We start from the raw sequence: 11,677 nt of genomic DNA on the forward strand, positions 1-11,677 counted from the left end.
CAACGTGCTGGTGGATTTTTACAGCTCCAGCATGTTTAAGAGAGCACAACCAGCCTAGAGAAAATACTGCAGCTTAACCCAAATGCCTGGCACCACACTGACAGCTCAGAACCCTTCCTTCAAGGCCCAACACACTCCCACTCCTCAGCAGCCTCACTGAAAACAGACCCAAATTTAATGCCTAGAGATGCAGCATGTTCCACACTGGTAGGGTTATTGACTCCCCTGCAGCAGTTAGCCAAAGGGAGGTGCTACTGCCCCCATGGACCCATAAAGCACTTCAGCTCTTATTGCTGTACTGCGAGTCCAGCGACTTCACCAGTTTTAGTGTTTCTCCAGCACACTTGGGGTCACCCCTACGAGCTCCTGAAGTGGAGGGACAAGCAACATAAATAGGAGAGAGCAACCAAGGAGACCTGGACAGCTCCAGCAGGGACGAGCAAGAGCCTTTACTGGCTAGAACAATCCTGCACTTCTCTTGAACATGCTAAAGCTAATGAGACATTTACTGAGGAGGTATCGAGATGTGGATCTGCAACTCTGACTGCTCTGCATCAGATGTTGTAAAGCTTTCTGTTGTAAGGCCACAATTCTTGAGCTACACTTAGAACTACCCCATTTCTGAAGAGTTTCTTGACACAAACAGTGGTTGCAACAGCTCAGTCTAGCTTCACAGGAAGTCTTCTCTAGAGAAAGGGAACATTTATCTTTAAGACAAAGCAAAGAGACACCTGGTTACCCTGAAGCTTAATGCCATCTCTACTAAGCAGCCTGAAAGCCACAGGACTTAATAGAGTTGCTCAGTGCAAAGCACCATGTCAAGGACAGGCCTGTTTTATGTAGACTCAAACATCAGCCTAACAATTTCAGCTTCCACACCCCACCGCAACTAGAAGAGGGTCTAAATTCTTTTGTCACTTGGTTTCAAGAATCCACTCGAGTTCCTAGTGAAGTCTATCACAGCCCAGGACATTTACAGTCATACAGAGTCATTTATACCAGGATATATCATAACAGGGTCTGTAGTCTTTAGTTCAGTCTATTGCAGACATGTATAGGCCTCTTCCCTACCAGAGGGCTTGTAAGCAGAGCTGCTGTCAGGAGCACTGACTGGGAATCCCTTAACTTCCACACCATACTAGGAGACTCCTCCCAGAGTCAGGACATCAAAGCAGATGTTGCAAACTCGAACTGGCTTGTTCAGATCAAATTTGATGATGGGAATCTCCTTTGTTGAGCACTTATGGCAGAGCAGGCGTCCACAGTGTCGGCTGTGGACAGAAGAGGGGTGGGAGAGAAGTTAGCTCACTCATAGCAACACCAGGGTTTAGCTGTTTGATGGTCTTTATCAATGATACCACCACTAAAAAGGTACAGTAGCATCTCAAATGCTACATTTTTCTTGTACCTTCTGATACCTCTCATGTAATAACTGAACACTAATGCCAGAACCACGTGCTGCTTCTCTAGTCAGCCACCCAGTACTGCTACAACTGATGTGTAGTTTCATGCTGCTTCTATAGTCAGCCACCCAGTAGTACTGCTACAACTGATGTGTAGTTTCCCCAGTCTTGGCTCAACATCCATCTAACCCAGCCTGTTGTGCTGAAGTTCAGACCAGTTAAGAAAAGGTGACTCATGTCAGCACCTTCAGTTGTTCCCACATTAAAAACTCCATCCCTAACCTAAGCTGGCTGTCCAAACATGTCACCTGCTTCAGAGCAAGTCACCCCCACTATGAAAGCAGCTTCTGCTTCACCACTGGAACTCAGACATGATTTCTCTTTTCCACAAATCAGAATATTAAGTGCACAACCTCCTTAAGATACAACTTAAGCAAACCACAAGTCAGACCAGAGTCAGTGTCAGACCACAAGTTACTGAGCTCAGACAGGGTGGAACATTCCAGCTGGATTCCTGGTTACACACCTACATTAACACAGAGGTTTCCTAAACCCCCAGAAGGGACAGGCCTAGCTACATTTGGAAGAGGAATCCCTTCCCTTGTAAGCACACAAGATGTGTTATCTTACCAGTGATGCTTTCTTGTCGTGACTCCAAATTTGGCAGTGCATTCATAGCAGTTGGAGCCATCACACCAGGGGGGTTCTTTTGTCAGCATGTCTGTAAGAGGCAAAAACAAAGGCAAAACAGGCTCAGACATGTCTTGAGGACACCAACATCAAGGAGGCTTCTTCCAGTGTTAGGTTGCTCTCAGTATGGTTGATTTAACTACTCCTGCAGCAGCTGCAGTCCTGTCTGCAGACAAGGTGCAGTTGCTGTCACCAACACCATGCTACCCCTTGTGACCACACAGGTTAAAAGGCAGTATCAGTGTTTTAATCGACATTAGACTACAACACCAGCCAGCAGTCTCCATATCTATCCTCCCAGAGAAAGCAGTAAAGTTTGACAGGTCTGCATGGTGCAGCTTTCAGCTTATCATGAGAAAAATTAGTATTTTTATCCCCCTTACCCCCCACCCATTTATAGCAGAACATCTGGAAGTTCAGCCTCTCTGGAACTGCTGTCATCCAAGTCAGATGTCCAGAGTTCTTTCCTCCAAAGTATCTCAAGAAGCATAAGCTAAAGAACCCTTTCCAACTGTAGCAAGCAGCACCTACCCAGCAGTCTGAAGAGAAGCTGTTTTGTGGCAACTTGGTAGTTGAAGATGTTGACTCCCTGGTTGTTGTTGACGCCGAGGCGAGCCCCCGCCCGCACTATTGCACGACACAAGTTGGCATTTCCCTTCATGTAAGCCAGCAGCAGCACTGAAAAAGGGGAAAAAAAGGTCAGACAGCTCCCTGCTAACAGAATGGTAGGTCTTGTGTTATACCCAAACCAGAGGATCTTTTAAGTTTCTACATTTTGCATCTTCCTGGACTTAAGATACTACTGGTGACTATTGCAGCGTTCCAGGTGACACTGTCAGAGGGACTGGAGTGACCTCCAAGTCCAACAGCTGGTGAATCTCTCCTACCTGTGTTTCCTTCAGCATCAGGTTTGTCCAGAGGGTATTCTGGCATGCACTCCAAGAAGAGGTCACAGATGGCTGCTGCATTATCTTTCCCATACTGTCCCAAAATATGCATTGGTGACTGGCCTCTGGGGAAGAGAGTTTGTTACCTTGATCAAAGTCTGCTTGCTGCTACACTTACTCAGCCAGCTATCCTTGTTTTCAGGTCTGGTTGAGACTTGAGCAATGCCACACACCTCAGTAGCTCACACAACCACCCACTTTAACTTCCTTTTCTTGGTATAAATGATTTCCACATAGTTTAGACAAAGCATATTCTGCACACTTCACTGTAAAGTTAGTGTACAAATACTGTAATTCAAGCCAAATCTCAGGGATTTTTTTTTATCTATTCATGCCAGCATGCACTGTAAAATAGACTGTGGTTCCTTCAGTCTGCTAAGGCTAATTACCTAATATTAAAGGCCTCTGCATCCACATTGCACTCTGTGAGGAGGACTCGGATGTTGTTCAGGCGGCCATGCATCACTGCCAGATGAAGGGCTGAAAAGCAAGAGAAGCTTCAAGAATCTGAAGGACTTTATGTCAGCAATAATTACAGGCTGGTAAAATTAAGCACTCCTCTTTCACTTCCCCCACTTTCCCCTCTCCAAAGTCCTTCCACCAGCTTTGGTTTCTTGGACTTTCTTCTCCACCTCTAAGAGTGAGCCCATTCAGCAGGCTATTGCTACCACTAAGAATCCATTAACAGACCCACTGAAGTGTTCACATCTACTTGTAAAGCTTCAGAAGTTTACCATTATTGCCATTTTCATCTACAGCTGCAAAGTCTACTCCATTCTCCAGAAGGACTGAACAAATTGTGGGTAGATCTTGCTGGGCTGCTAAGTGAAGAGCAGTCTGACGATGCTTAGTCAGTTCATTCACCTGGGCACCTGCAAGCAGCTGTCAGGATGCAAGAAGGAACATGTTGAAAGGTGTTTTCAGGGCTATTAGCCAACAGTTTATTTCTGTGAATGAAGCACACAAGACTCCACTGTAGAGAGACACTTCCAGGCCTCCAGCACATAAAAAGCTGACATTAGTGCTGCTGCAATGTGTGTTCATGCTCAAATCTGCACACAGTGCAAGGACCAGGCTGCCCAGAGAGGTTGTGGAGTCTCCTTCTCTGGAGAGATTCCAAACCTGCCTGGATGCCATCCCCAGCCACCTGCTCTGAGTGACCCAGCAGGAGCAGTGGGATTGGACTATCTCCAGAGGTCTCTTCCAGCTGGGAATCTATAAGGTTCTTTCTTTAAAGTGAGCCACACTACCTAGTGATTGCAGCCGGTCAAACGTGCTCATATGGAGGCTACTGATGCAGCTCATCCCGTGGATAAGGCTCCCCTGGGTTGTACCAAGCCCATTTCAGAAAAAGTGGTGTCACCCTCAGCTGCCTTCTCCAGCCCACGAGCAGCATGCCTTAAGGCAGCAGGTGCCCTTTTGGGGTGAGGAGCACTGCCTGCCCAGCACCAGCACCTACCAGGTTACGGACGATGATCTCAGAGCCAGCCTGCACAGCCAGGTGGAGGGGGGTCAGTTTGGAGGCATCCTGGACCCTGGAGTTGACATTGGCCTGCACACTGATGAGGAACAGCACACTCTCAATGTCTGAGTTCTGAACAGCCACGTGGAGGAAATTCCGACCCTTATTATCAACCTGTGGCAGGAAGGGCACACAGAATGAGGCATTTCTGCAGAGCACCAGAACTGCCCAGCAGGACATCCCTGCACTAACAGACACCTGCTCCCTCTACCTGGCATCAGCTGGACTCTTTTTCCTTTCCCTGCCTGACATTAGAGACTATCATTGGATAGGTGTGACTGTCAATTAACCAAATGAGGAATTATCAGCCACAATTGCTCACTCTAGTCTGCTTCAGACTACTTTATTTCTGCTTTATAACCTTGTCCCTTCTTGACCACACACTGGACAGTGTTAAGAGACAAAAAGTTAACAGCTGTTGTAGTAAGCACTGAGCAGCAGTTAATGAGAAACTCAAATGAATAACTGGAGTCAATCTGGCACTTTTCACTGGAGAGGGAACCAGCAGGTAATCCTGTCACATACCAAGTGCTTACTGTTGCTCATCTTTGCATGGAAGCTGATGTTAAAGCATATTTAGAACTGGCTCTATTTGCAACCACATTTTAAACATATTACAAAAGCTCACTAAGTGCTCAAATGCTTTACTAGTAATTAAACTTAGAGAGTAAGGAAGAAACTCCTGAGCAGCTGCCTAAGGGTCATACCAGAAGCCTGAAGATAGAGCTGGAGGCTTTATAGCTCAGCAGTGCAGTGAAACATCTATCATCCAGCTAATTGTGGGTCAGAGTTGGTTTCATGTAGCTTTTGGAGAGCTAGATAGGTTATTTTTGTACTAGTCCAGCACAAGACAAGAGTGGAGTTAGAACTTTCTCTTTCTATCACATATGCCAGTTGCTCAATTTAGTACTGACAAGATGAGATAAGGTTTGACAAGACACTAACCCTTGATGTTCTTACTCACACATAGCATGTACACACCTACAGTTTCCCCAGAAACCTTGCTGCAGAAGCTGGCATCTGGCAAATGTCACTGCATGTAAAGCCACAGGAGGATCAAGCAGAATTTGCTTGTGGAACACCCCTCACCACAAACCAGTGCAGTAAGAAGGCTAGCAAGCTTTGAATACTCCCAGCTTACCTGTTCAGCAGCTCCTGGTTCCCTCTTCAAAATTGCTTCAGCTGCTTTGTTATTTTTGTAGGTCATAGCACAAGCAAAAGGAGTCATTCCTTGCCTGTCACGTACATTGAGCTTAATATCTGGATGTGAAATCATCAGCTGAATGATAACATTATGCTGGTTGCTGATGGCAACGTGGATTGGAGTTCTTCCTTCTGCATCCTAGAAGGAAACCAGGCAGTTGGTAAGAAGGAGATTCAGTAATACATAAATCCTTCCCCAACTGTGAAGGGCTGAGGAAACTTAGTTCAGTTCTGTGACATACAGTTGTGGCGGGAGCTCAAATCCACAGACTAAGTGAAGCAAATTGCTATTTGTTTCTCCAAACAGGCTTGTCTGTTCTCAATCCTTTTGCTACACAGCCATTGAAGTAGCTCAGAGTAACATTTCCCATGTAGTCAGACATTTTGGGGGCAGAGATGAGCATTCAAACTTAGAAGTTCAGCAAATTCAAATGAGGTGTTTAATCACTTGTCTGTATCAGGCAGCAGTGTACACTGTGGCTGCTTTGTGACTCTACCTTCTGTCACTCATTTTGCTGCCAGTTTCAACATCATCAGGACCTCTAAACATTATGCAGTCATTTCTTTTGTTGCTATTTGTCAAGCTTCTGTTTAAGGATTACTGTGTGTCACTGGAAGCAAGGTGTAACTCATACTTCCATCAGCTCTTCTCCAGAAGAGAAGACACTTCCCAAACATACCAGAGCAGAATACCCTGGAGTTTTACACTATCACTGCTCTAATGATTACTTGCAGCAGGATACAGCCCTGCTCCTGCCTTTAATTCACACCAGGGACAGAAGAGTTGAATTCCAGCCATTACATCAGAAACTAACACTGCAAGAAGTTTTCTATATCATTCATTTCCCTCAGTATAGCTTCCTGAATCAAGCCACCAGATGGGCAGGGAAGCACTAGATCTGCTAACAAGGGCTAGGGAAGAAAAGCAGAGCTGCAGCCAGTCATTGCATTGGCTCAGCCACAGCAGAAAGATGTTCCTTCTCCTATCAAGCAAAATACACAGCTAAGAGGAAAGTTTGTTTTCACCCTATGAGAGGCAATGAGCCAACTTGAAGAACTGTGCTCAACTTCTCCATGTACCTGAGCATTGACATTGGCACCAAACTCCAAAAGGCACTGGATCACCTCTTCTAGCCCCCAGCAGGCTGCCAAGTGTAGGGGTGTCTGTCCATCATGAGCTTCCTCTTCACCTTCTCCATTGGGGCCTGGCTTTCTGGGACTGTTCACATCACAGCCACTAAAACACACACGATACAGTCAGCTCAGTATCTTTAACTGAGATTTAAACTGTTCCAAACAAGGGCCAGAAAAAAAGTTTACATGAGCTACTCCAGCAACTGCTGACACATTCTACAACAGCTGGAGGTCCTGGTTTTAGTGTGATTCATGTCAACAAGAACATGATGCTAGTGGAGATCACAGAATGTGTCTCTCAGGTTAAGCTTCTGTAAATACCATCCACAAACAGAAAGTTGCACAGAGCATATACCTGTCACTGGCTGAAAATGGCATTCAATTAGTTCATGCCAGGCAATATGGGCATGGGAGGAGTTTCAGCAGGGGTCTGACCTGCGGATGAGGAAGCAGGCTATCTGCTCACTGTTCTCATCAATGGCCCTGTGCAGAAGGGTTTGTAAGCAGCCACTCGGTCCTGGCCCCCAGCAGGTTGAATCACAGCCATGCCTCACCTGGAAGGAGAAGCACAATGAGGCAGTGAAGTTTTATCTCTAGCAGGCTCCTAGTACTTTATGTAGTTCTTGACTAATGCTTCTGAAACATTACACCTTAGAGGTAGAATCTGAGATGCCTTATCTATTCTTGTGACAGTCAGTGAATTTCAGGAAGCTCCTTCAAAGTCACCTGGACCAATGTTTTACTGATCTATTATAGGTTACTTGATTAGGTAGTGTTTACCAACAGTTCAGACACTTCCCCACATTCTGAACAGACAGGTCTCAAGGCAGCTGGCCACCAGCTACCTCCCTTTCAGCAAGGACAAGCACCCACAGCAGGTCAGGCATCAGCAGACACAGCCTTTGAAGGCCTGGCCCATCCCTTGCCTCCCTCCCCATGCAGCTCAGCACAGGCTGCCTCTGCAGGAACTGCATTCCTCATTATTTGTATTCTTGTAGTACAGGACTACTTAAGCAATGTGGCACTTAAGACTTGTTCCACTCCACTTCACAAACTATTCACAAGGTTTAGCCATGAGTAGTTTCAGTGCTGACTCCATAAGGCTTATCCAATACCAGTGCAAATGGTCAAGTACTGTCACAAGATGGATTTCTCAGGTATCAGCACAGCTTTTAATTAGTTATCTCTATCAGAGTAACTGGGTATTAGAGACAAAGCTTTCAAAGTTAATTCCTTATGAAGGAGACATCAGGAGATCTACTTGTGTCTCAAAGTCTCATGCTGGATCACTTATGCCTGAAATAAACAGTCTTAAAATTGTATGTAAGCCTTTAAAGGCTTCTTGATGCAAATTGAAGATACAGTAAAAACCAGCACATACTCTAGAGCATACATATCAGTGCTCAGTTTTCTTTAGGAACCTGATTGTTCTACAAGTCTTGTGTGCTTTTAAGCATACAAGTTTTTTAAGACTGATGCTTTTAGTGGATCCTTAATCCTTATATTCTTGTATTGAAGCATATTCTATACCTGTCACAATGGCTGCAAGATATTTGGCTATGCAGACTACTGTGCTTATAAAACATTTAAAAAAAAAAAGGAATGTGTTAAGAAAAGCCTCTAGAAGTTAGAGGTAAGCAGTACTCCATTCTTTTCATGCATGGAGTTTGTTTCTGCTGATGAACCCTTCATTGCTAGCAAGATGGACACAAGGGAGACTAAATTAAATCAACTGACAGTCTTACCAGAGTCGATGCAATATCTTCCAGGTCGTTTTCTAAGGCAAGCCATAGAGGAGGATTCCCTTTCTCATCTGGCACAGACATGTCTGCTCCCCTGGTACAAATGGCATCGACCACAAGAGGGAGCTGGTTTTTTATGGCCAGCTGTAAGGCAGTCTCTCTGTCCTGGGTTCTGGAACAGGCAGTTGGAGGAAGGTTATTACCACGTTACACAGTTAGGCCTCGTGTTACAGGGGTTTATTGGCACAGCCAAGAATTATCCCCTCGTGTATTTCTGCTGTGCTAAGACCATCTCTCTACAGGCAAGCAAGCACACATGCTAGTTTTTCATCCCAGTTATGATGTTTACCTTTCTTTTCCTCCCCTCCCTTTAGTAGCAAGCAATTGATTTCTGAAGTGGGAACAGCACATTAGAGTCCTTAGCCCAGAGACAGTCATTTACTTAAGTGCAGCCATTTTCTGCACAGAGTTCCTTCAGAGCAAGCCTGCTGCCACAGAAGCCAACAGCTTTGTCTGCACTGTGGTAACACTTTGAGCAACAGTCAGAAATACCAACTGTTAAAAACCTGAAGTTAGAATGGCAGCATTAGACAGGCTGTACCTGTGACATTCACTGCAGTATAGCTTGCCAGATTTCAGATACAGCCTGTCAGTCACATAAGCAGATAAATGTTTTGTTAAGTCTACTCAGGAAGAAAGTTTTTATTGCAATCTTGTTACTGGAGCTACATCTCATTAGTTTAGAAGGCAGAAAACATGCAGCCTCAACCAGCTGGCAAATAGATGAGACTACAGAAGTTCTGTACCATGTCTCTGGGACCTGAGTGCTACAGAGGATTCTGTTCTACCTACAATGACATATCACCTCCCTCTGCAGCCTCAAGAGCAGGCACTGATCAATGGAGCAATATACAAGTCCAAATGCATTTATGTAATCCCTCAGCCATAACTAGTGCTATAAAAAAGGCATCAAGCACATAACTATGCACAAATCAGGATCAGCTTCCAGCCATTATATACAGATGGTCATCACCACCTGCTCCTCAATATATAGCCAGGGAAGTTGTGTCAGTGGAGACCTTACCTGACGTTTATATCTGCCTGGTGCTCCAGCAGGAAGAGTGCACTCTTACTGTCCTGCCTCTGGATGGCCATGTGCAGCAGGGTCTGCCCATCAGACATGGTGTCGTTGATGGAGGCCCCAGAGCCAAGCAGCTGAGCTGCTATGGTGTGCATGCCTGAGGAGGTGAAGCTCATTAGTACTTTACCTGCAGTTCTGTGAAACAGACACACTGAAGGTTCATAAATTGAAAGCCTCACGCTTTCAGTTTTCAGTAATTACAGTCAGAAATGCACTGAATCAACCCTAGGGCAAATTAAAATTTACATACATGACCTAACCCAACTCATGACTCTGCCCAGTTTGAATATTCATTGACAGACCTGTCAAATATTGATTACTGAGCCCTTTTGGTCTTGCTTGAAGATACAAGTCAGGTTCTGGTGTACTGCAGAGCTTCCCCATTAGTTCTGCCAACCTAAATGTAGTAGAGCCCTTCTTCACCATCTCTAGTATCATAATTTGTACAACTTCAGGCTTCTGTCCAGCAAGTATACTAATTTTGGTGTTACACTCATAAGCTGTTCCCTTGAGTATTGCTGTATTACACATTTAGCTGAGTTCCTCTGCCTCAGAAGCTGACAAGGGTGATGGCAGACAGAAAGCCACATTTCAGATTCATTGGAAAGGGAAGCCTGGACAGCAAAGGTACATGTTACATAGAGGTGACAGGTAGCACTCCTGTACAGAGCAACATCACTGAGCATCCTGCCTCATCTCACACCCAGACTATGAGTAGTCATCCCCCACAGAACTGCTGATCCAGCTCAGTAAGACCACTTAAATTAATTCAGTACAGACCACAGCACCTCTTTCTTTTGACAGTGTCCTGATACTGTTGAAGTGTCACTTGGCTCTAAGCAAAAGTATCTAGTTTCCCTCAAAGCATTCCCCTCCACATTTCAGACAAGAATCTTCTGAATCAGTACTTCAAGTTCTGTTCCCCTTAACATCTACTGAAACACAGCTCACCTTCCCTTTCTGAAGGTCAGCATTACTGTGTGAACCAGCATCTAGAACTGAGCCAACCAGGAACAGACAATACAGTGCTCTGGGGTGAGAAATACCAGGGAGTTCACAGAGGAACAACTTCAGACCTGCAAGTACAGCTGTGGGCAAGAGCCTCCAGGCTACCAGCTAGTCAACAAGGGAAGCTGCAGGGCTAGAAATTATCAGTAAGCCAGATGTGAACACCCAGTTTTCAAAGCTGAAGAATCACCTAAAGCTCCCCTTGACAGCTTCTCACCAGCAGCACAAGCCAAGACATGAACACACACCTGCTGTTTTGTCTTAAAATCTTATCCACATCACAGCTTCCATATCTTTGCAAATTCTCTTCTTGTTTTGAAGGCACATACCTGTCCAGAGAGCCAATCCCAGCACAGTCTGGTCTCTTGAGTCCTTTAGACTAAAGTCAGGAATAATTTGCAAGTTGTTGGTGGCATGAAGAGCATTAGCTAAAAAAAAAAAAAACCACACAACAATATAAATGGTTGGAGCATTCTTGTACTTGACCTGCAGCTGCACACTGAAAGCTGCAGAAGCAGCAATGTCACATTTGGAAGCAGGTTGTTCCTTTAGCAGTCAGTTTGAAAGGTCTAAGCAAGATACATGCAGTTTCCCAGATGTGACAGTGCTTAGGGTTCAGGTAGTACTGCTACTGCCTCATCTTAATACTTGCTACTAAAGAACATTCACCCCTCTAGTAACTGGCTTAACATGCCTCCTTTCTACCTCTGCTTCCAAACAGAGTGGCACACACAAAGCTCTGAGAATGAGGAGTAGAGACTGTTCTGCACAACAGTGGCAGGATCCCTGGGATGGTGGACATTACCCCCAATTCACCTACATCTCCTAAATCCCACTTATGGTAGGAGAAAAATAGGCCTTGCTTCAGCTGTCAAACTCCATTCCTG

General features: G+C 45.2%; 1 protein-coding gene across 1 annotated transcript in view; it reads right to left on the bottom strand.

Moving 5' to 3' along the window:
- Window positions 1-1,099: 1,099 nt before the first annotated feature.
- ANKFY1 (ankyrin repeat and FYVE domain containing 1) overlaps window positions 1,100-11,677 on the bottom strand; it is a 24,189-nt gene continuing 13,611 nt past the window's right edge. Inside the window, exons 12-25 of the mRNA XM_008942651.1 lie at window positions 11,120-11,218; window positions 9,726-9,879; window positions 9,678-9,680; window positions 8,645-8,813; window positions 7,335-7,453; window positions 6,846-7,002; window positions 5,704-5,904; window positions 4,500-4,676; window positions 3,775-3,922; window positions 3,430-3,520; window positions 2,981-3,105; window positions 2,625-2,771; window positions 2,034-2,124; window positions 1,100-1,271 (exon numbers count right to left, since the gene is read on the bottom strand). Of these exons, the coding sequence (XP_008940899.1) occupies window positions 1,139-1,271; window positions 2,034-2,124; window positions 2,625-2,771; window positions 2,981-3,105; window positions 3,430-3,520; window positions 3,775-3,922; window positions 4,500-4,676; window positions 5,704-5,904; window positions 6,846-7,002; window positions 7,335-7,453; window positions 8,645-8,813; window positions 9,678-9,680; window positions 9,726-9,879; window positions 11,120-11,218 (1,814 nt within the window). The 3' untranslated portion in view covers window positions 1,100-1,138. The remainder of the gene's footprint in view (window positions 1,272-2,033; window positions 2,125-2,624; window positions 2,772-2,980; window positions 3,106-3,429; window positions 3,521-3,774; window positions 3,923-4,499; window positions 4,677-5,703; window positions 5,905-6,845; window positions 7,003-7,334; window positions 7,454-8,644; window positions 8,814-9,677; window positions 9,681-9,725; window positions 9,880-11,119; window positions 11,219-11,677) is intronic.

The sequence above is a fragment of the Merops nubicus genome, unplaced genomic scaffold (genome assembly GCF_000691845.1).
Source record: "Merops nubicus isolate BGI_N331 unplaced genomic scaffold, ASM69184v1 scaffold17206, whole genome shotgun sequence".
NCBI classification, from domain to species: domain Eukaryota; kingdom Metazoa; phylum Chordata; class Aves; order Coraciiformes; family Meropidae; genus Merops; species Merops nubicus.